At 41.5% G+C, this 26,713-nt stretch overlaps 1 protein-coding gene across 1 annotated transcript in view; it reads right to left on the reverse strand.

The window, feature by feature from the left end:
- Window positions 1-4,163: 4,163 nt before the first annotated feature.
- The window catches only part of LOC142103386 (serine/threonine-protein kinase Nek11-like), a 146,822-nt gene continuing 124,272 nt past the window's right edge, over window positions 4,164-26,713 (reverse strand). The window contains exon 16 of the mRNA XM_075187450.1: window positions 4,164-4,804. Coding sequence (XP_075043551.1) covers window positions 4,576-4,804 — 229 coding nt within the window. The 3' untranslated portion in view covers window positions 4,164-4,575. The remainder of the gene's footprint in view (window positions 4,805-26,713) is intronic.

The following is a 26,713-nucleotide window of genomic DNA, read 5'->3' on the forward strand; positions in this document are numbered from 1 at the left end:
TAGGTCCATACCCATTGCTCTTCACATGCTTTTATTAGCATTAAAACTACTAGAAAATCATGTATTTTAAAGTCAGTGACATAAATTCATCTAAAAGAAACTCTGTTTGCCTCTAGCTCTGGCTTCCTGGAACTCCTTGCATATAATCTACATCTTGCTTTTTTTTTTTTTTTTTTGCAAGATCCCTGACATTAACCAGCAAATACCGAGTAAGTGGAAGATTTGAGAGAATTATTAGATGTCCCTGCTGCTGAGCAAATCCTTGCTGACACAGATCAGATGTTGCATTGCTACACGCCCCAATATTTGCAAATAAAAAGCATCGTTCAGCCGCACCAATAGGCTTTGCCTAGCCTAAGTCATCAGCGCTCTCAGTTAGAGATATCAGTAAACTATTGTGAGACGGATAAGTTGGTCGTCTGGTGAAAGCAGGGGATGGTGTTGATATTGGCAGATTAGATTTTTATTACTGTGCCGTGCGCTCCTTGCTGCAGTGCTCAATAGATTGAGAATGTTAGATTTAATTTAGATCTCTGCGTTCAAACAATGGCTGGTTCTACTGTTCAACGCTGCGTGGAGCACAACAGGATTAGTTGACAGGGCTACTATATATTTTATAATGCAGGTAGCTAGCTACAGGCAAGAGCACACAAAGTCTGTCCATCATGGCTCCAAATAGCAAATTGAAACTAAGGAGATGACAAAGGAGGGGTACAGGGGAGAGGGGAAGAGTGACGGGTGCAGAGACTGAAAAACAGACCAGTATTTAAGGGGATGTCGAGGGATATATTATTGAAAGATAAGTTGAAATAATGAGAAGTCTTAAACACTAGAAGAGGTAAGTGAGGGAGAAAGGAAACTGCTGGTCTTATTATTATTATTATTTAATTATTTATAAGCAAGTAACAAATAGATGAGGTAATACATGTCAGCAGCAAAGATGAGTGTAAGTAATGCTATGGGGACTCACACAGAGTGCAGCAAAAGACGTGACGGGACGTACGAGGGACAGGAGACAGACGTGGGACAATAGGTAGAGAGGACCCTGCTCACGTGAGCTTACATTCTAGAGGGTGGGGTGATGAGAGACAGTAGGACCAACTGGGAGAATTTTTTTTAGATGTCAGACGAGGAAGAAGAGGTGATGGATATAATGGTTGAGAGGTGGTAGGATAGGCGAGCTTGAAAAGGTGAGTTTTGAGTGAGCGTTTGAAGGACTGAAAGTTGGGGAAGCTCTTACTCACTAACATTTATTTTAGAGGATTCCAGGTTCGGACTGACTATTAAAGAGAATCCATCGCAAGTATACAAATATTTAGAAGAATTTAGCCTATCAGTTGACTAGGAACTCATGATTTCACCAAGCCACGAAGTCCATCATGTCATATTCATATCACAGGCTCCAAGTGATTTCATCGGCTGCCCACTTTCACGACTGTTGGTTAGGCCCATATAATGGTGTAGACGAGGGGTACACCCAAGTTACCGGAAGATCCCCTGGTGGGCCCCAAGTTTAGATGGATCTTTATAGCATCTTTATATTATGAAAGCATTATGCAAGTGACTCTGATATTACAAGATCATCAGCCAAATAATTCCATATTATAGTAAAGGTGTATTTATGCTATATATTATGTGGTTCTGAGAAAATGTATTTTCTACTGGGTAGGGTTAAGCCAGACACCTCACTAGCAGAACCCTGCATACGTCATGAATTTTGGGTTGACCAAGCTTTAAGAATTCTGTTGTAAGTGGAGCCTGCCTTAGACCATTGCTGCCAAATCCTATATCCCAGGCAGGCTGCCCCCTACAGGATTCCCACCACATATACATGAAGAACTACAATTTTCCAGGCACTACTTGCCATAAATGATGAGATCTCATTGATAGCTATATAAAATGTACACACTGCATAAAACAAGGGAGCCTACCTTGGCACTGAAGTGCAGAAATGAGATTTTATTTTGCGGAACAGGATTATTTAAGTGTGTACTAGGAGAACATGTAAGCACACTTGCGCACACCTAACAAGGCATTGAATGTCTACAGATTTTGCAATGCATAAGTGATCCATAGGCCGGGTACTCACTAGCGTTTGAGTTATGTTTAAAAATGTTCAAGTGTCAGTGAAACCGCATGTTGTCTACGGGAGGTCATTCTTCTGCATCAAATGGAGAAGGCAGCCTTCTGGCAACACACCTGAGTGTGAGTAACATCTCAAGTGGGTATAGGGTCATTGGAAACAATGGACTCTATTATCAGAGCCATTGTGTGCATTGCACTAGTGTTATAAGCTCTAGCCCCATAAATGAAATTGACATCAGTAGGAAGGATGACTGATTGTTTTTTGTCTGCTACTATGTATTCCTACTATCTTTACTGTCAATACAACATAGTCACCCAACTGGAGAGCTATCATTGTGTCTACTCCTGGTTGGGAAAACAACTGTAGAATTGTATATCTGTGCATGTTACACATTTATCACTTTCAAATGCATGAGCAATAGGCTTTCATTTTTGTTTCATGTTTGGCAAGAGGCTAAAACCTCTTGGATCTGCTCATGAAGAACCAAAGCAGAACTACCAAGCTTGTGTTCACTTCTGAAGATTGCTACTAATAATTATATCATAACTCATAAATGTCATTGGAAGTAATGATCAAATATATACATTCATAAAAGGTTTAATGATCATAAATACTTCACTCAAGGGTAAAAGGAAACTCCGGCCAAGATGAATGAAAGTACAACGTTATTAATGTTCTGCTTCATTTACATTAACTGTTGTAAACACATCTTTTGCCTGCAGGCAAATCCAGACGACCTTTATTCAGTGAATTTGAAAAGATACTAGATGGGTTTTCACAGCAATCCACCCATGACTTGTGTATTACCTTAAGCCTGTTGGGTGCTCCGGTTTCCTCCCACACTCTAAAAACATACTAGTAGGTTAATTGGCTGCTATAGAAATTGACCCTAGTCTCTCTCTCTCTGTCTGTGTGTGTATGTTAGGGAATTTAGACTGTAAGCTCCAAAGGGGCAGGGACTGATGTGAATGAGTTCTCTGTACAGCGCTGCGGAATTAGTGGCGCTATATAAATAAATGGTGATGATGATGATGACCAGCAGCCCGTATAGCAAAAGTTTCAGGCTACTGGTCACAAAAAGACCCCCATGCCCGATTATAACACAATCAAAATCTATCAGATCATCATTGGACATGTTGATAAATGAGGTCAGTAATAGCCACAGTGATCCCAGAAAACATCAGGGGGTAAATGTATCAAGCTGAGAGTTTTCCGGCAGGTTTGAAAAACCAATCAGATTCCAGCTATCATTTATTTAGTACATTCTACAAAATGATAACTAGAATCTGATTGGTTGCTATAGGCAACATCTCCACTTTTCAAGCCCGCCGGAAAACTCTCAGCTTGATACATTTACCCCCAGGTTTCTATGTCTGAGTGGTCGGATATTGTCCAATTTTACTACCAAATTGTACTTATTATCAGGATTTTGCTGTGTGTTATCGGCTTAAGACAATAGTCATGCTCCCAAACCCTTAAACGCTGCAGATAAGTAGGGATACAGGTAACTAAAATAACACCAACATAAAGTGTCTTAGTAGGTTGCACCATCAGATTAGTTTGAAAACACCTTGACATAGATTCTACAAACTTGTGGAACCCTAATAGAGGAATGGGATCTGCCCAATGGAAAACACCGTCTCAGGTAACGCTTCAGAATCTCTGACATTCACAGTTCCCACTAGTTCCTGATGTCTTTACTCAAACATCACCTTAGCCATTCTTCCTTGTGAAACATTAGCCAATGAACAGTCTTCATCACTGTATCTCCAGCCAACCATGCACCAATAATAACCACTTTCTCAAACTCACTAATCCCCTTCATAAAACCAAAATATCAGTCAGATAGGCATGTCCAACATTCATCCATAAGCATGATGAGAAATGGTTTTGTAAACTTAGAAAACACATCTCCATAAATCACCTGCTTACAATATCTTTCACAGGGGCAAATGCAGGATTTTGTAGAGGGGGGTTTCCACACCACGCCGCCAGTGGGCGTGACCAGCATGCATGGGGGCGTGGCTATAATATTAGACAGTTCTTGGCTGCTCTCCAACTCTTCCTATCCCCATAATATACATGGGCAATGCTGCCTGCACTTCTGTTAGGTGCACACAGCTCTCCCTTTTCAAGCAGAGCTGTGTGAAGCGGGGGCAGGGTCCAGCCACCTCAATTATACAGTACCCCAAGCTTGGAAGGGGGGTTTCCAGGCACTAGGAAACCCCCCTCTGTTTGCCTATGCTTCATTTATTCAAGTGTTTTCGTAAATTTTGTAGTTAATAGTAAGTTGGAATGTTGTAAATTAGCCGTAAATTTGTAGAAAAATTACAACCACGGTTTGCAATTCTTCTTATTTTTAATTAGGGATATGAATTAAAAGGATCCAGGATCTGATTGATCACTTTTGTTTAATGGGTTCCTATGTTTTTCTTTCTCTTTCCCGGTCTTCCACTGAGAAGCAGATAGTTACAAAAAAGGTTTTAGCGTTATAGCCATGTAAAATGAGGCTGCAGAGTTTCCTCTTCCATCCGTTCTTCCAAGAAGAGCAGTTGTCGGACTTTATGGCAATGCCGAGGAAACATCTTCAACGCTTGAGGTTCACAGAGAGACGCGTCTTCCATCTCCAGCTTGTGTGGATCCTGCTGGACATAGACTTGTTTCAAGTAATTGTAAATCTCCCAGAATCCATCTTCTCCCAGAAGCCGCACACAGTCTCTATGCACACAGAGAGATTTCATCATTCACTACATTTATTTATAAAATATACAATATGGCATAACATTTTATATTATTTAGTAAACTGTATGTATGTGCTACGATACATGAGAGAACCAAAGACATTTTATTCCATGTTGTGTGGGAGGTGGAGGTGACTTGTCTCTGCTTCTCTCTCACTTCCTGGGCATGATATTAGTTGACTCTGACAAGAATGAGCGGCTTTTGTACCAATTACACCTGCTCTGGTTGGTGGCCTGATCTGGAGGAGTGAAGATGTGCCATATGGGGAACGAGATAAGTGTTGAGATCGCTAAAATTACACTTTGTCAACAACATATTAAAACAGGCGACAAGGAGCTGTTATAGCCTATTTTTGATGGTGTCACCAATTTTGCTAGTTAGTGCAATGCAAACCCAGGTTTTAGCATCCTCATTAACACCTTCTATTACGGTAATTTGTATCACTACTTCGCTCCATAGCATAAAGCAATGGTATAATTCTGCAAAATGAAATACACTGGAGGTAGTTTATGGAACGCACCTGAGGCGCAATGCAAAATATCTTGGATTCGCAACATGGCACTACGGAAGCGCTACGGAATATGTTGGCGCTATATAAATAAACGATGATGATGATGGTACCTTGATGGTTTACCCAGCACATATGCAGGTACAACGCATCCTCAAACTAACAGTGTTCCTCAATGTGGGAGGTGCCCTGTGCAAAAGGGTGAACATTAAATCAATATCCAGACTCCTTCCCTTTAGTACCACAACAATCACATTTTACTTTTTACACATTATTTTAATACATGCGTCACTTTTATGTGCACCTAAGTGAAGTGAAGTTTTAGTTGCAGTCCCTATGTACAATGTACATAATTAAAAAAGAAGCACCCCCCCCCCCCCAAAAAAAAAGAATACATCTTCTACCAGTTTAGACAGCCTGGTTGGCTCCCATTATAACAGGCTGTCCCCCAGTCATATTGACAACCATTCAGGCTGTTCAGTGCACGGCTGGTGTCTCCACTAGAGAGGGGATGCAAAAAAACAGTGTGCCCCCTACTCACAGAGGTTACCCTCGCTCTGAAACCGACCAGTGTGCTCTACCCAATCCCCCTAGACCAGGGGTGGGCAAACCTGTCCTCAAGGGCCAGATCCAGTTCATGTTTTTAGGATTTCTTTAATCATGTACAGCTGAGTTAATCTATTTGGCTGGGTCAGTAATTATCCCACCTGTTTCTACAGACAGAAATCCTAAAAACATGAACTGGATATGGCCCTTGAGGACAGGTTTGCCCACCCCTGCCCTAGACTGTGAGGAACAGGGTAAATAATAAGATTGGGATTGTTGGAGTGATAACTTTGTCAATCTAGTGGTCAGTACTGTAGGTTCCTCTGAAATGTTGGCGGTTTAAGTGACCGCCTAATGGTAGCACCAACCCTGCCAGTGGTCTCAGTAGATTGGACAGAGGTCCTTTAGACACCTGCCCAGTTAACCAAAAGAGTAAAAATTAAATAAAGACACATACACAGTCATTTACTTCACTTTAAAAGGAAAAAGAATAACATTCAAAGTGAAGGCAGCTCCAGTATCTCCGTACTTTCTGATTCACACATCAGCTAAACGAGGGTCAAAAGAGCAGTGTATGGGGAGAAAAATCGAAGGAAAAGTTCAAATTATTTGAGATATCAGCTAATGTTTATTAAGTAATATTCCCCTAGTTGATAATAATTTTCTTATTCGTTTCTAAGGCGGCAAAAGATTATCGCAGCGCTGTACAGATTACAAACACAAATTAGACCATAAAAGGTATAACTGCACAGAACAATAAAATACAAAGACTTCAAAAGCTCCAAGCAAAGCCACTACCCGTATAACTGGAGCAGAAGAATAGGTCTAGTGACAGGAGGGAAGAGTGCACTGCTCGTAAGATCTAAAGGGAGGGAAAACAGACACAAGGGGGAGTCAGTGGAGGGGATCAAGGGCAGGAGGAACGCAAAGGAGGGACGGGGGATGGGAAAGGATGAGGTGAGAAAGCATAGAGAGATGGTTAGGCAGATGGTTGTTAGGCTTTTAAGAACAGGTGAGTTTTCAGTGCCCGTTTGAAGATGTACAGACTAGTGGAGAGTTGGATATGACGAGGGAGGTGGTTCCAGTGGTGGTGGGCAGTCCGGGAGAAGTCTTTGATTTGGGAGTGGGATGTGGTGATCAGAGTGGAGGAGAGGCGACGGTCATTGGCCTACTGCAGGGGACAGGAAGGAGTGTGTATGGAGTTGAGGTTTGGGATGTAAGGAGCGGTGGAGTGAGAGAGGACCTTGTAGGTGAGGGAGAGAAGTTTGAAGAGGATTCTGTAGGGGAAGGGGAGCCAGTGTAAGGCAAGGCAGAAAGGGGAGGCAGAATAAGAGCAGCATGAGAGGAAGGCAGGTCTGGCAGCAATAAGTCTGGCAGCCGCATTAAATATAAAAGGAAGTGAAGTGATGGAGGCCAGTGAGGAGAAGGTTACAATAGTCATGGCGGGAAATGATAGGAGCATGGATAATAGTTTTGGTGGTATTCTGGGATAGGAAGGGCTGGATGCGAGCAAAGTTGTGTAGTTGGAAGTGACAGGATTGGGCAAGAGACTGAATGTTGGGGGCAAAGGAGAGGGAGGAGTCGAGGGTGACGCCCTGGTACCGGAGTTGGAGAACAGATGAGATGGTGGTATTGTTAACAGTCATAGAGAGGTCAAGGTGGGATGAAGATCTGGAAGGGGGGGGGGGATAGTTTTAGTTTTGGCAATGTTAATTTTAAGAAACTGTGAGAACATCCAGGATGAGATGGTGGAGAGTCAGTCGGATACATGAGAGAGGAAGGGAGAGGAAAGATCAGGGGAAGTGAGATAGAGTTGAATGTCATCGACATATAGGTGATATTGGAGACAGAAGGAAGTGATGAGTTTGCCCAGGGAAGTAGTGTATAGAGAAAAGAGCAGATGGCCAAGTACAGAGCCCTGAGGTGGTCAAAATTGACTGCAAATTACTTGAAATTAGTGTTATTGAGGTTAATAATAATGTAAAAAATCCAAAATCCAAACCAAGGCCTGATTCATTAAGGATCTTAAATGAAGAGGTTTCTTATTTCAGTCTCCTGGACAAAACCATGTTACAATGCAAGGGGTGCAAACTAGTGTTCTCTTTTGCACATAAGTTAAATACTGACTGTTTTTTCATGTAGCACACAAATACTTGATAGCTTATTTGTACACTGAAATTTAAAGTTGATATTTGTGTGCATATATCCAAAACCAAAACCAGTTCACGGGGGTCAGTGAGCATCTCTAGTTCAAAATTACATTGAGACCTAGGTGACACTAAGAGTGCAGACAACATATCAGAGTTATAGTGTTGAACTCTCTCTACCTCCGCTTACTGTAAACTGTATATTTCATTGTTTATCCCAGGTTTTTATTACCCTCCTGGGCTCGCTCATATTTTTAAGTGTTTGGAAATGTCTGCATCTAAAAGCAGCCCGGTCCCTGCGCGCTGGTGGTGATAACTCGTTATCAGATTTATCCTATAACACAATGCTATTTTGATGGCACCATATGTCTTGTGTGATCACAGTATGTTGATGCTTTCTGCTCCAGCTGTGAGGAAATGCAGTCACCCCCGCTGCTCGGATGATTCACACGTCCACTGTCTGGTAAATGAAGAAGTGTTTCCCTGGTTCCTTCTTCCCCAGGTCCTGGAGATATTTATAACTGCAGACCAGTACTCTCCGAGGGTGAGAGTGGGCTTACTCAGGAAGCTGTATTTAAATTCTATGCTGACCTCAAAACTGAAGCATATGTGAGATGGTTTTAGACATAAATTATATATATATATATATATATATATATATATATATATATATATATATGCACATCTGATACTGTAAAGGCTTACAGGTCAAAATATATATCAAGTAAGAAACTCCAGATATTAGACCAATGATATACTGCATACAGTCTACACTGTATTGCGTTTTTCTTGCTCTAAATGAGGTTACCAAGAGACAAGTGGAAGTGAGAGCCCAATGGGAGACCCCAGATTCACTGAGGGATGACAAATGTATTGTTTCATGCACTTAAGGCATCTTATGAGATGAGCAGGACTTTATTAGACTGATCTATTTTATTTTTTAAAGGACAATTCACACTACTATTATCTTCCGTTCAGCTGACAAAATGGCTGCCACAGGAAGTGCTTCTTTAGAGCCAATACTTCCTAGTGAAATGACTGGCTACATTCTCATAAATATTGGTTCTGCTCAAGAAATGGCTGACTCCAAAAGGGTTTTTAGCAGTGTCAGCATTTCCTAGTGAAATCAAAGGTTATTTCCGTTGGAGTTGGTTCAGCTCACAATAAGACGTCAGCCATTTAGTGCCTCAGTGTACCATCCGGGTTTTGCTACTGAGTGCATGGTCACATAACATTGGGGCGTGACCAGCGATACAGAAGCACAGGTCTACCCTTTTCATCCTCTCCTAAAAACAACCTGTACGCACCAGTGGCAGGTGCACACAACTCCCAGATATCCTAGGATTGGGGAAACAAGTCCTGTTCTGTGGGATGGCAGGATAGTCCCATGACATCACTGGGAAGTATGATATCACTAATTCACAATGAACTAATTGGCTACATTCCTATGACTATCTGCTGTGTAGGATCCTGAGAAACTTTAGCTCAAAGTACAACCATTAAGTACCAATGGTTTGTACCAAAGATGCTTTATTATGATAGATCATTATCCGTTTCAAAACAGATGATATTGTGCTAGCCAATTATTTGAGAATTTGCAAAAATTAAAGCCCAGAAATAAACAAACCGAGAGGAGAGATGAAGGCACTTGTGACAGAACAGAAGCCAGTGATTGTTCTGGGAAGGATTATAGGAAGGAGAGAACGAATCTATTTACTGTCACAGATGCTTCCCTGTCTGGATGTGAAGGCAGCCACTGCTCAGCGCTGCACTTTATTAAACACAGCAACAAATATAGTCTGAGACGGGCAAGTAATCGGAGAGCAGGTGTCCCTGCGCGCCAGCGTGGCACGAAGGGTCAGCACACCACATGAGATGGAGAGGTTCGGAAAGCACAAGAGACAGAGTTAGAGTTCCTACGGGAAAGACAATAGGAGATGGAAAGAGTAAGGGGTATATTTAAGAAAGCACGGTATTGCACTATCGTGCACTTACTGTGTAAATTAGGCCACGATGTGCTCTCCGCAAATTTATTAAAGGTGCATCGCAGCAGATATCATGGATATCTGCTGCTTTGCACTCCTGATCGTTTTTGCGAGCAGTCACCATTCAACAGAATGGTGACTGCTCCTGGCCGCAATCTAACAAGTCCCGAAATTATTTTTTTTTCGGGAACTTGTTGTGTTGTGAAGCTGGCGTACATCATCCGAAATGCTGGTAAAACTTCTGTTCTTCGTTATGTCCAGCTCTGCTCCAGAGAGCAGAGCTGGACAGCGCATGCGCAGGGAGTGATCTTGTGATCCCTCCCTGTCACAGCCTCAAGCTCTCTGGACCGGCATATGCGCAGTAGCATGAAGAAGAGAAAGTACACTGAAGAGGAGGCAATAGCAGGCAATACAAAGACAGGTTATGAGACAAAGAGAGATGCTGAAAAAGCTAATATAGTAAAAACCAACAGGAGAGACTCCATCATTTTTTATGACCGCGCAAATCTACAGCGCAGCCGCACTTTTGTGACATCACATCCCTATCTTTCTGCAGTAGCGCCGGGTGTTGCAAAAACTTTCTGGCGGGAATGGTGCATACTTTGCAAAATATGTTTTTTGGAGATCATGTGCACCCAGTTTTGCACAAAAAAAGTCTTGTTTTGGGACAATAAGTTTCTTTTTTGAGACAGGATTATTTAATTAGGAGATGGTACATTATGGAGATGTTCCATGTTGATGCTCCCATACAAAGCACTTACACTGCCACTGTCCTTCAGTGGCAGTATAACTGCTCTGCACTGTCCTTCAGTGGCAGTATAAGTGCTCTGCACTGTCCTTCAGTGGCAGTATAAGTGCTCTGCACTGTCCTTCAGTGGCAGTATAAGTGCTCTGCACTGTCCTTCAGTGGCAGTATAAGTGCTCTGCATGGTCCTTCAGTGGCAGTATAAGTGCTCTGCACTGTCCTTCAGTGGCAGTATAAGTGCTCTGCACTGTCCTTCAGTGGCAGTATAAGTGCTTTGCATGGGCGGTGCTCCCAGATTCAGTGCACGTGTGCGAGCCAGCCATGCATAGCTTTCTGTGCTATAGAGAGAAGGTCTGGAACTAAAATAGCACTTGGTAGGGATATAGTCCATGTCTATTTAGGTGCTATATTGGTGACATATTCTAGGTAGAGATGCTCGGGCTCAGTTTTCTGAAAACCGAGCCCACCTGAACTTAGGTGATCCGAGTAGGCCCGCGAGCCACCTCGGTACTTTTGCGCGTCCTCGGATCTGAATCGAGGCAAAACATCATTGTTGCATTGTCGGATCTCGCGGGTTTTGGATTCCATAAGTACCTCCCTCCCCAGGAGACCCAGCTCCATTGCTCACACAGAAACAGGGGTAGCAGTGTTCTTGTCATTCTCCAGTCACCAGTGACATTGCTCAGTCCCATTGCTCATACAGAAACAGGGGTAGCAGTGTTCTTGTCACTCTCCAGTCACCAGTGACATTGCTCAGTGCCATTGCTCATACAGAAACAGGAGGGGTAGCAGTGTTCTTGTCACTCTCCAGTCACCAGTGACATTGCTCAGTGCCATTGCTCATACAGAAACAGGAGGGGTAGCAGTGTTCTTTTCACTTACAAAAATGGACTGGAAATTAATGTTATGGAGGTTAATAATACCGTAGGAACAAAAAAAGAGCCACATTCTGTGATCTTAAGAAAAAAATAGGGATTTTAGAAAAAAATGGGAATCCAAAATCAAAACCAAAACCAAAGCACACAAGGGCAGTTTTTCCAAAACCAAAAGCAAACACGAAGTTAATCCAGATCCAAAACCAAAACACGGGGGTCATAGAACATCTCTAATCCTAGGCAGTGTTGCTCCTCCTCCCAAGACTGACAGCTGGATACAGGTAATGGGTTTCCCTAATGAATCATTAGTTTATGTTGGGGGTGGGGAGGAGGCACTATTGTTTGTGAAGGGCTTCTCCAAATGTGGATAACTCCTTTAACCGAGGAATCACACTTGCATGAAAGCGCTTGCTTTCAGTATACTTTGTATGTGTTATATACTCATGTTTCCTTTGTTTTGTGAGTTAAGTGGTATTCTAGATATTTAAACACATCATGACATGATAAACCATTGCATTTGGAAAGGAATAAAAAGTTAAATAGGAAGAATTAGGTACACAGATACGTACATCAATCTTTAATGTTTTACAGGACATACAAATGGCTTTGCTTAAGTATGAAAGGTGAACGTTAATCACTTAAAAGATGTTGCAAACATATAAGACAACTTAGAAATAGAGAGAATATTAAAGTTATTAAGGATAAAATAGAGAACCTGGTGCTGAGGACACAAGAAAGAGAGGATAAAGGAGAGAGAACATGAACGAGAGCATGACAGACACACATGAGAGAATATGAACGAGAGCATGACAGACACACATAAGAGAACATGAACGAGAACATGACAGACACACATAAGAGAACATGAACGAGAGCATGACAGACACACATAAGAGAACATGAACGAGAGCATGACAGACTATAAGAGAACATGAATGAGAGCATGACAGACACACATAAGAGAACATGAACGAGAGCATGACAGACCATAAGAGAACATGAACGACACACATAAGAGAACAGGAACGAGAACATGACAGACCATAAGAGAACATGAACGAGAGCATGACAGACACACATAAGAGAACATGAACGAGAGCATGACAGACACACATAAGAGAACATGAACGAGAGCATGACAGACACACATAAGAGAACATGAACGAGAGCATGACAGACACACATAAGAGAACATGAACGAGAGCATGACAGACACACATGAGAGAACATGAACGAGAGCATGACAGACCATAAGAGAACATGAACGACACACATAAGAGAACAGGAACGAGAACATGACAGACCATAAGAGAACATGAACGAGAGCATGACAGACACACATAAGAGAACATGAACGAGAGCATGACAGACACACATAAGAGAACAGGAACGAGAGCATGACAGACACACATAAGAGAACATGAACGAGAGCATGACAGACACACATAAGAGAAGACAAACGGTAGCATGACAGACACACATAAGAGAAGACAAACGATAGCATGACAGACACACATAAGAGAACATGAACGAGAGCATGACAGACACACATAAGAGAACATGAACGAGAGCATGACAGACACACATAAGAGAACATGAACGAGAGCATGACAGACACACATAAGAGAACAGGAACGAGAGCATGACAGACACACATAAGAGAACAGGAACGAGAGCATGACAGACACACATAAGAGAACATGGACGAGAGCATGACAGACACACATAAGAGAAGACAAACGAGGGCATGAGAGACACACATAAGAGAACAGGAACGAGAGCATGACAGACACACATAAGAGAACATGAACGAGAGCATGACAGACACACATAAGAGAACATGAACGAGAGCATGACAGACACACATAAGAGAACATGAACGAGAGCATGACAGACACACATAAGAGAACATGAACGAGAACATGACAGACACACATGAGAGAACATGAACGAGAGCATGACAGACACACATAAGAGAACATGACCGAGAACATGACAGACACACATAAGAGAACTAGAACGAGAACATGACAGACACACATGAGAGAACATGAACACGAGCATGACAGACACACATAAGAGAACATGAACGAGAGCATGACAGACACACATAAGAGAACATGAACGAGAGCATGACAGACACACATAAGAGAACAGGAACGAGAGCATGACAGACACACATAAGAGAACATGAATGAGAGCATGACAGACACACATAAGAGAACAGGAACGAGAGCATGACAATAAGAGAACATGAACGAGAGCATGACAGACACACATAAGAGAACATGAACGAGAACATGACAGACACACATAAGAGAACATGAACAAGAGCATGACAGACACACATAAGAAAACATGAACGAGAGCATGACAGACACACATAAGAGAACATGAACGAGAGCATGACAGACACACATAAGAGAACAGGAACGAGAGCATGACAGACACACATAAGAGAACATGAACGAGAGCATGACAGACACACATAAGAGAACAGGAACGAGAGTATGACAGACACACATAAGAGAACATGAACGAGAGCATGACAGACACACATAAGAGAACATGAACGAGAGCATGACAGACACACATAAGAGAACAGGAACGAGAGCATGACAGACACACATAAGAGAACAGGAACGAGAGCATGACAGACACACATAAGAGAACAGGAACGAGAGCATGACAGACACACATAAGAGAACATGAACGAGAGCATGACAGACACACATAAGAGAACATGAACGAGAGCATGACAGACACACATAAGAGAACATGAACAAGAGCATGACAGACACACATAAGAGAACATGAACGAGAGCATGACAGACACACATAAGAGAACATGAACGAGAGCATGACAGACCATAAGAGAACATGAACAAGAGCATGACAGACACACATAAGAGAACATGAACAAGAGCATGACAGACACACATAAGAGAACATGAACGAGAGCATGACAGACACACATAAGAGAACATGAACGAGAACATGACAGACACACATGAGAGAACATGAACGAGAGCATGACAGACACACATAAGAGAACATGACCGAGAACATGACAGACACACATAAGAGAACTAGAACGAGAACATGACAGACACACATGAGAGAACATGAACACGAGCATGACAGACACACATAAGAGAACATGAACGAGAGCATGACAGACACACATAAGAGAACATGAACGAGAGCATGACAGACACACATAAGAGAACAGGAACGAGAGCATGACAGACACACATAAGAGAACATGAATGAGAGCATGACAGACACACATAAGAGAACAGGAACGAGAGCATGACAATAAGAGAACATGAACGAGAGCATGACAGACACACATAAGAGAACATGAACGAGAACATGACAGACACACATAAGAGAACATGAACAAGAGCATGACAGACACACATAAGAAAACATGAACGAGAGCATGACAGACACACATAAGAGAACATGAACGAGAGCATGACAGACACACATAAGAGAACAGGAACGAGAGCATGACAGACACACATAAGAGAACATGAACGAGAGCATGACAGACACACATAAGAGAACAGGAACGAGAGTATGACAGACACACATAAGAGAACATGAACGAGAGCATGACAGACACACATAAGAGAACATGAACGAGAGCATGACAGACACACATAAGAGAACAGGAACGAGAGCATGACAGACACACATAAGAGAACAGGAACGAGAGCATGACAGACACACATAAGAGAACAGGAACGAGAGCATGACAGACACACATAAGAGAACATGAACGAGAGCATGACAGACACACATAAGAGAACATGAACGAGAGCATGACAGACACACATAAGAGAACATGAACAAGAGCATGACAGACACACATAAGAGAACATGAACGAGAGCATGACAGACACACATAAGAGAACATGAACGAGAGCATGACAGACCATAAGAGAACATGAACAAGAGCATGACAGACACACATAAGAGAACATGAACAAGAGCATGACAGACACACATAAGAGAACAGGAACGAGAGCATGACAGACACACATAAGAGAACATGAACGAGAGCATGACAGACACACATAAGAGAACATGAACGAGAGCATGACAGACACACATAAGAGAACAGGAACGAGAGCATGACAGACCATAAGAGAACATGAACAAGAGCATGACAGACACACATAAGAGAACATGAACGAGAGCATGACACACACACATAAGAGAACAGGAACGAGAGCATGACAGACACACATAAGAGAACATGAACGAGAGCATGACAGACACACATAAGAGAACATGAACGAGAGCATGACAGACACACATAAGAGAACATGAACGAGAGCATGACAGACACACATAAGAGAACAGGAACGAGAGCATGACAGACACACATAAGAGAACATGAACGAGAGCATGACAGACACACATAAGAGAACATGAACGAGAGCATGACAGACACACATAAGAGAACATGAACGAGAGCATGACAGACACACATAAGAGAACAGGAACGAGAGCATGACAGACACACATAAGAGAACATGAACGAGAGCATGACAGACACACATAAGAGAACATGAACGAGAGCATGACAGACACACATAAGAGAACAGGAACGAGAGCATGACAGACCATAAGAGAACATGAACAAGAGCATGACAGACACACATAAGAGAACATGAACGAGAGCATGACACACACACATAAGGGAACAGGAACGAGAGCATGACAGACACACATAAGAGAACATGAACGAGAGCATGACAGACACACATAAGAGAACATGAACGAGAACATGACAGACACACATAAGAGAACATGAACGAGAGCATGACAGACACACATAAGAGAACAGGAACGAGAGCATGACAGACACACATAAGAGAACATGAACGAGAGCATGACAGACACACATAAGAGAACATGAACGAGAGCATGACAGACACACATAAGAGAACATGAACGAGAGCATGACAGACACACATAAGAGAACATGAACGAGAGCATGACAGACACACATGAGAGAAATGGAAGAGATCAATACAGACACACATGAGAGAACATGAACGAGAACATGACAGACAAAGACCAGGGAACAGGAGAACGAGTAAGAGATAAAAGGAGCCATGGCCAGTGAATACAAGATGAGACGTAGGAAGGACATAGGGAGTTATGATTATAATGAAGACACAGCTATGACAAGAAGAGGAAACGCGTTGTGTGAAAACAACAGACGGCACACTATCTGGACGGGCTCAGATATCCTGGGTAACATACAGAATTGGTTAGGATGGCAGATTTAAGCTGACTCATTACAGAAGCCACTAATCTCATGAGAAATATTGTGTTATGAAATGTGTTAGATGAGCTCTGAACATTCTGTGTTGCTTGTGATGCATTTCACAATGTGTACTGAAATCATTACATGAGTAAACAGCTTATATTACTCCCTACTAGCCTGATATCTACAGATCTCTCCACCTCCAGCCCCAGGACCTGCATCTAATAATAACATTGCTAAAATGTAAGAATGCAATGTAATAAAATAGGTGATTTATACGCAAAATCCACCTTCAGCATGGTACAAATCTGAACTTACACTTGTCAGACAATACTACAAGAAGAGAGAAGAGTGGAGTGAAACCGTTATAACCAACAGGGACCCCTTCAGAATGGTGAATGGTGCCTGAAAAATAAATATGTTTTTAATTCTTTTTTCTTTTATCTCCATCTCCGCTACTCCACTATTGTGTTAGGTGCAGTAGTAGTCGGTCAGTGAGTAAAATTGGTAATGGCGTTTTGGTAAACGGGTGTACTGGCTATCACCATTAAAAGGCTTATGTCTGATATCTTGACCTCCTTTACCTTCTTACTCTTATTTAACTATCACCTTAAATAACAGCACAAGACCTGAGTGTGGAAAATTTAAATGACTTATTTAACTATGGTAGTGGAGAATAAAGCAGTCAGTCCGACGTCTATCAGGCAAAACCCAACTGTCCCAGCATAAACATTGGGACCTCATCAACTGGGGAACAACCAAACCCCTGGGTTCAAGTGGGGGACAACCAATCACACCCCGGGCGCACATATCTACCTGGACGGTGCACCGCGTCCCGATTTTACAGAACCCGCCCAACCTCTGGGCTATACGGAAAGCAACCACAGGGCAACCCAGAGGGGCGATACCTGAACCGAGACTAATAGCCGATTCACTCGAAGAGAGGCGAGTTCATCGTGCCCAATACCATAAATGTGCGCCCAAAACCACTGGCCGTCAACTGCACTGCATTTTCCGACCACTCTCCATCCAGGCTCATGGACAGCCATGCCAACCGCCAGTAGCTGAGTCCCATCCCGAACAGCATCCAGTCGTTTTCTCATGCTACCAAGAACCAACAACCAGGGAGGGTGGGTGGGCAACGTCCAGAACTGCAGAGACTGAATAAATCTCCGCCCATCCCACTTACAGCCTCTGTTCCCCTTCCCTATGACACCAGAAGGGCGGACTCCCAATAGTTAACTTTTAAACTCAAGAGAATAATTCCAGTTAAAGATACAGCAAAGCATTTAATTCCCTTCGGTCTTATCCAGCCCTCAGTTCTTAATCTCTCATAACTGCGCTATTCCAAACTCCCAATTGTCTGTATATTGGCATTAACCTTACTTAAAGGTTAATGGTTAACCTGACGCTAAAGGTTAATGCAAAATAATCATACTAATGGTCATGTATCAACCACAAAATCTGCAGACCCACAATACTGGTTTATGTGCCCCATCCAACACATTTCAAGCTGCTCGCTAAAGTCCCACGGCCTCAGGAAACACCCCTGTAAAATCAATTTGCAGCTATTTTTTGAGGGTTGGCAGATTTTTCACCAGACGCTGCCATCTGGCCATCTTGGCCTGCAAATAAATGCCCTTCCCCATAAAACCGGATGTAATTGCACAAAAGCAGATTCATGAGGACATAAATAAAATAGTTTGGACTATGGCTTTACACTTTTGCAGCTTCGATATGATCCCTACTGTGTGATAAAACCAAGCAGCAGTGGGTCCTCCCTGTAGACTCTAAAGCTGAAACATTTTCCTGGGAAGCCATACAAGGGAATAGTAATTCAATTCCACTGACCATCCGTGCACATGGGAAGCATATAAAAATAGAAAAACATTAATGATCGTTTACTGAGTGCTGTCACACTATACTCCATTTCCTGCAAGCAGTAATCAAATATCTTTATTCAAACCACCTTCAATAATATATTTTATTTGGCTATTTATTTTAGAATCAGGCATCTCCTCGACTCCTTATTTACTGCCCCCTCTAGAAGCTTATTGCTCCGTTTATTGCTGATATCACTGAATAAACAGCTTGAAATAATAAATATGCAAAACATGAAAGTGGTCAGACCCACATAAAACATTGGTAGCATATTTAAAGCATCAATTACAGAATTATCTAGCTGTGAATATGATAGAGAAAACAGAAACTGTTGCAGTTCAATTTTCATTGCTACTTCTAAGCCTACCATGGCAGCAGCCATGTTTATTATCTTAATTAGGGAGGTATTGTCTTCTGCTCTGCAAGGCCACAGGGGTGTGCCCACGCCCCTATCATGATTTGACCATGTACCCTGTCCCGGTGTCACTTTCTCAAATGTTGGGAGGTATGCTTCCCAAAAATTAGGAAATGAGGTATGAGATTCTAATGAAGCAAAATGGGGAGGGGTTGCAAAATAATATTATTTGAATTCAAAGTTGCCAAATTTACACTGACCTTCTTAGATTTCATGGGTTTGTCCATTTGTAATGCAAACTAAAAACACAATTCCCCTTATCTATATCTGTGTTCTTGATGTAAATCTTTGAACTGTTCATCTTATTATTATATGCAAAAGCAAAAAAACAGTGTCATATGTTCGTTCTGCAATTCTTAGGGGGTATATTTACTAAACTGCGCCTTTGAAATAGTGAAGCTGTTGCCTATAGCAACTAATCAGATTCTAGCTGTCATTTTGTTGAACGCACTAAATAAATGATAACTAGAATCTGATTGGTTGCTATAGGCAACACCTATAGAACATTACCACTTGTTCCATATGCGGGATACAAACATCAGTATACTGTACTGTTATATAATTGTACTTGTCTGTCTAAGTTAGGGAATCTTTGTATATGTGTAAATAATTGCATGCAATCGATCACAGCAGCACAGAATATTTTAGGAGATAAGTAGAAGGTTAGGGCTGACTATGACAGTGGCAGTGTTACAATATGAGGAGGGGAATAGAGGCAAGCAGAGGGGAAGTTATACAGTGAAAGCAACAGAATCCTCCAACAGCACCAAGTAATGATGTGAGTCCTTTGCACAATGATGTAGAAAGAATAGGGTGTCAAAAATACCTCCAATTGATTTGCTTGACACATATATAGGAGTTATGGTGGCGCCCCAACCCAAAAATAATTGCTACCCTTAATTTATGTAATTTGTTCAGTGTAAATACAGATATTGCTCAAATGCAGCTAATCCAAAGGTTTATTTTCTTCACATAAGAGCCCAGGGAATGTTTATAACCACAAAAGATCTCCCCTTGTAAGAACAGCATGTGTTACGGATTAGAAAATGGAAAGAAGCCGCTGACATACATTTTATTTTATTCTGCTGGCTTTTACAAAGCAATCAATGGCGGCTGCATTAGGCAGCTCCACCTTCTAATTAGCCCAAATCAAATCACCATGAACTAGTATTTGATTCTGTTTTTCTGGTCTATTTTTGTATGGTACCAGGGACTATGAGAACAATTGTGGAAATGTACTTTATTGTTGTCTTGTTAAATTTATTGGATCATAATCCATTGCTTCATGCTTTCATTTATTTAATTAGAAGAAAACGTCTTGTGTTATATTCACAGTTCTTGTTAGGATTCGAACCCAGGGCTCCTGCGTCTGTGGACTGCTGCTCTACTGATAGAGCTATTTTGGCTGCTGGACAGTTCCTTGCCTTTATCCTGTGTTCTAGATCAGTTCTAGTGATCTCCCAATGTTCCAACATGCCTTAGCTCCACCCCTTGACTTCTTATAAAAGCCTGGCCAGTTCCTGTCTCCAGTGCCTGATTATTGTGCTCCTTGTCTGTGATCTAGCTCCTGTTGCTTCTCTTACCTGCAGACATCTACTACTCGTGTACCGACCTCGGCTTGCCCGTGACTTCGCTTCTTCCCTAATCATTGGACCTTATTGCCTCTCTGTGTACCGTACCCGGCTGCGTTTGACTACTCTTATATTATAATCATCTGTTGGCCAGCCTTCCTCCCTGCCACTTGGCTCCTATCCAGTCTCTGGACCGTGACAGTTTTCTTGCTATAGCCGCTATGGTGCTATGTTCGGTAGAACTTTTTTTTATAGTCTGCTGGATCCACTGTTGCTATTGCTGGCTACAAAAATTAATCAATGTCTATAATTAAAAGATAATGGTAGGTAGTTTTGTGCGTATCGTTTGCAAAAATCACGCTGCATATGCTCAGAACCGTACAATACACAACAGAACGCAGCCGCGGACAAGTTAGCTTCTAGCGCAAACGACTCTTACTACAGCCTACGATTTAGGGGAGTGAACGGGGTGGGGAATAGGCGGATTCATGTAGGCAACGTTCAGTAAGGGCGTTCCCTTGCAGCAACGTCCAAGTCAAGACAGGCCCACACAGAAGTACGCTGGTTTTCTTCCGCATCTCCTGCTCCAACTAAGGGGGGTAGTTTAAGTTACGAATACTAGTGCTGACGGCTGAGTATGCATGCTGTAACATGTGTTTGCAATCAGGAGCAACCGTAAAAATGTATTTTAAGTACAGTAGACCTTAAGGACAGGCTAACAAATGTATATCCCAGGGGGAAAAAACTATTTAGAAAAAATAATAATAATTTATTTAAATGTCCCTTTATAATCATAAATGACTACTCTATTGACAGGTAACATTAATTGCTTAATATTTTTTTCTCTGTGCATTCGTTTGAGATTTTATATTCCACATCAGTATTGTACGTAACCTGCAGTGTCTGGTCTAGTACAGCAGAGTGAACCTAGACCCATAGTCATCATCACATGTGTCTTTAGATCTGTTCCTTGTTGACTTTGGGAGTACGCCGAGCCGAGTTAAAACAAATGCATGATGCGCTCAGTATACGCCCCTTAATGACTCACTGGTTCTCCCTTTATTTTTGTTAGTATTAAAAAACAGCAAAAAAATAACGGTCATTCCTGTTACTGTCAAATTTAGTGAATCACAGAGCTGTGCATTCCGATAGTGTGACTGACCAGATTCATCACCTACGACAGAGCCACAGTAAAAAATAAAATATATGTTTCAGACCAGTGACAAGAGCCATTATGCTTTTGTGTATATCAGCACATTGGCTAACGCTATCATGATTTATTGCTTGCTCCATAGACAGCGCATCTATGTTTCATGCCCTTTCAGCACCATGGACAGTTCTGCTATTATTTTCCTGCTTCAGCACCATAGACAGCGCCTCTATCTTTCTTGTGCTTTCAGTACTATGGACAGTGCTATTATTTTCCTACTTCAGCACCATAGACAGCGCCTCTATCTTCCTTGTGCTTTTAGCACCATGGACAGTGCTGCTATTATTCTTATACTTCAGCACCATAGACAGCGCCTCTATCTTCCTTGTGCTTTCAGCACCACGGACAGTTCTGCTATTATTCTCCTGCTTCAGCACCATAGACAGCGCCTCTATCTTCCTTGTGCTTTCAGCACCACGGACAGTTCTGCTATTATTCTCCTACTTCAGCACCATAGACAGCGCCTCTATCTTCCTTGTGCTTTTAGCACCATGGACAGTGCTGCTATTATTCTTATACTTCAGCACCATAGACAGCGCCTCTATCTTCCTTGTGCTTTCAGCACCACGGACAGTTCTGCTATTATTCTCCTGCTTCAGCACCATAGACAGCGCCTCTATCTTCCTTGTGCTTTCAGCACTACGGACAGTTCTGCTATTATTCTCCTGCTTCAGCACCATAGACAGCGCCTCTATCTTCCTTGTGCTTTCAGTACTATGGACAGAGTTAAACATTTTTTTATAGCCGCCCTTTAGATCACTGCAATTCCCACCACAATTCAGGATCTTACACAGATAAACTTTTATTAACTTCTACTAATCCTTTCTCTGATATTCAATCCATGTTTTTTTTTAATTTCCTCTGTTTAATTTAAACAATATGTTTTTCCTTTGCTACACAATGACTGAGAGAAAATCGTTGATGGAGGAAGCCCGTGTGTCTTGGATTACACCGAATATAGAAAGTATATATTTAGGAAGCTTAATAGGTTTCCTGCACATACAGCAGGAAACCTGAGCGGAGAGGTCACAGATTATCTGTACGTTCTGGTAACAAACAAACACATGCATTATATATGTTAAATAATAATAAGTCGCGTGGGTGGCAACTATCAATATGAAAATAATATATTATTATTTCACAACACTATGAGTAAAAGCAAAGAAGACAGCCATGTATTTAGAGAGAATTGATGTGTTGTTAAAATTTGCACACGTACAGAAATGCCAAGAACTAGGAGGGCAACTTCTGTGTGTGCACGGGGGCATGCGGCCAATCAACAAGGTCAATTTTCATCCTGCAGAGATAGAGCAGGATACAAGTACAAGGGCTATAAACACAAAGAGCATAAACAACCTGAGCTAGAATCACTGCGGTATACTGCTAAACACTACCAGAGCCTATACCAGAGCTACAATCACTTTAACCCCACAGCGGTTTAGCAATATACCAAAGAGGTAAAGAGCTATAACGCAGAAGAGCTTTAACTGGCAAAACCGCAAAGCAACTATAAACATTAGCTACTCAAACAGTAGCAACAAGGTATACTGCTTAATTATCCGCTTAACCTGCAAGAATCTCCCAAGCATCTTCCATCCCACCCCTTCCCCCTTAACTTTCCGGAGACACCGAGATTGACAGACAAGAAAAAATAGGAAAGAACTAAAAACAAACAACAACAACAACATGGCCTGAAGACCTCACAGAAAACGACCAAGGCAAGAAAAACTGAAATTTATCTGTGAAGAGTTTGTATGTTATCCCCGTGTTTGCGTGGGTTTCCTCCGGGTGCTCCGGTTTCCTCCCACACTCCAAAAACATACTAGTAGTTTAATTGGCTGCAATTTAAATTTACCCTAGTCTGTCTGTGTTTGTGTGTGTATATATATATATATATATATATATATATATATATATATATATATATGCAATGAAATTTAGACTGTAAGTTCCAATGAGCTTACAGGGACTGATGTGAGTAAGTTCTCTGTACAGCGCTGTGGAATTAGTGGCGCTATATAAATAAGTAGATGACGATCATCTCTATCTTGATAGCTTATTCTGTTTTTTTCATTATATATTCCATATTTGTTTTTAATGACATCATTTCTAACCGAGCAAAGTTTAAAGTCAATTGAATTAACTAGATCAGGTGCATTTTTATATATGAGATGCACTTCTATTCTGTTGTATTTGTTGGCTTTGCTATAGATTATAAATATTACAATTTACACACTTCTCTTAACATGTATATGCTTTTGTTTTGCTGTCTTGCACTAAATCTTTCTCTTGTCAAATGACTATGTAAATTTTCACTCACCCTGATAAACAGTCGGACCTCTGAAACGAGTCTATCCTGGTTGCCTGAACTCTATGGTGGCAGGAAACAGCCTATAAATGTTACACTCGTCTTTTGTCTTCATCTAGATGTAAGTGCAATTTAACTGTTGCTACATCGTCTAATAAACCGCTTGCTCTATGAACAATTTCCTGGTCATTGACAGCACCTTCCATACTGAAATTACTTCTTTTATCGCAGTGTGTACTGAAGCGGACCAGTGTTTGACTACTCCTTCTCTGGCGGGGCAGCTGTATATATCTGGACCACTGTTCTCCTGATTGACAGCTAAAGGTAACGCAGGACTTTTAGGGGTATATTTACTAAGCTGCAGGTTTGAAAAAGTGGGGATGTTGCCTATAGCAACCAATAAGATTCTAGCTTTCATTTTAGTACTTTCTACAAAATGACAGCTAGAATCTGATTGGTTGCTATAGGCAACATCCCCACTTTTTCAAACTCGCAGCTTAGTAAATCTAGCCCTTAGCATTTTAGTTAAAAATATTTTGCCATGTTAAATTCTGCCCCTTTACTGCAGGATAACTGCCTCAAATGATCCATGTTTAAATTTTTCAGCCAAAACTGCAATGAAAGGCAAGTTAGAAACTCCAGGCTTTTAGCATATTTTTTAATATTTTTGATATCGAAGTGATGAAACGAGCAAAACTGGACCCTGCTTTTTTATTCCTTTTGAAACTCCTACAGCTTAGTCTGAAGTCTTCAACCTGTTGCGTCACAGTGAGAGGCCAAATAGAACCTTTATTCACCTATTCTGTCTCTGGAAAAAAGCCCAAATGTCACCATAGTAACCTCAACTACTTTCAGATCCACTCACTGTAATTGTTCCTTAAGATAAAGGGACTTGGCGCTGTCTACAGTGATATTGTACATTGATTAGCTCTGTGTCACCATCACATTTAATCCTGAGACGAGAAATATGGATTTTTTTGCAAGGTCCTAAAATCTGCTTATCTCCAATTAGTCCTTTTTCCCAGTCTTACTGGTTATTAGCTCTAAATCTAAACCTTACAATTGGCCGGTAATCAATTAGGAAGACCTGTTAACATTTTTGTTAAGGATTCAATAAAGTTAGCGTTGTTTTGATTTCTTTCTTATTGTTACAATATGATTTTGGCAATATTACCAGGTTATGTCTCCTTATGGTAACCAAGACCTCACCTTTTCCCTGGTGAAATATAGAAAGTGAACAAACTTGGCAATTACGTTGTTAATTAGGATGCAGTGCTAAAGTTTATAGTAGAGATGATCAGGCTCGGAAACCAAAACACACCCGAATTTAGGGGATCCGAGTCGGCTCGGTACTGTTGCCCGCTCTCGGAATTGAAAAAGAGGCAAAACGTCATTGTGACGTAGTCGGATCTCTGGAGTTTTGGATTCCTTTTTAAACTCCAACATCATGGGGGGTGGGAGGTTGGGCGGACCCCCATTTTTCTTTTCTGCCACAGCTGTGTGCCAATTTCTCCTACATGTGCTAGGAACTGTCGTGTGTATGTGCCACTGCTCTGTCGCTTACCATACAGCCAGGTCGCTGCAGTATTTGTCCTAAAGTGTATGAAAATAATATTGTAACCTGTGAGGTGGTAAAAATTGACTGCCAATGACTTGAAACTAGTGTTATTGAGGTTAATAAAAATGTAGGAACAAAAAAAAAAGAGCCAAATTATGTGATTTTAGCATATTTTAGTTTTTTTTTTTTCTAAAAAATCCAAAACCAAAACCCACGAGGGTGGTTTTGCCAAAACCAAAACCAAAATACGAAGCTAATCCAGATCCAAAACCAAAACCACTTCACTGGGGTCAGTGAGCATCTCTAGTTTATAGAAATAGAAAACGTGTAATAAAACAGGTCTAGTCAAGCCTGGATTGACAATCTGGCATTTGCCACTAGGGCCACTGTGTCTGAGTATTAATGAGCTATGCCGGGCTACAAAACTTTTGTTAAACTAGCCCCGGTCAGCTTCTCACTCATGCTTTAAAGAGTCAGGATCCACAAAACTGATAAACAACACAGAGGTTTTAACCTGGTCATTTTTTCCTCCAACTATTGACCGACCCAATATATGAGCAAGTTGACCACACAAGTGGTCAACTTGTGGTTCAAACCAGGTTACCCAGATCCTGTCAATCAGACACGAGGCAGACTAGCCAGATTGAAAAGCTAAGGACCATTTCCTGTTTTTTGATTTTGAAAGTATCTTCATACACACATTAATGTGGATTAACCAACCAGATTTTCCATTCTGAGTGATCAGATCCAAACAAATATTTGTTTGATTTCAGGGGCACAAAGGCACCTTTATAGGAATTAAATGTGTTTAAAATATGCTTTAGTCATCATCTATTAGCCATTTCTCCA

Source organism: Mixophyes fleayi, chromosome 10 (genome assembly GCF_038048845.1).
Source record: "Mixophyes fleayi isolate aMixFle1 chromosome 10, aMixFle1.hap1, whole genome shotgun sequence".
In the NCBI taxonomy this organism is placed as follows: Eukaryota; Metazoa; Chordata; class Amphibia; order Anura; family Limnodynastidae; genus Mixophyes; species Mixophyes fleayi.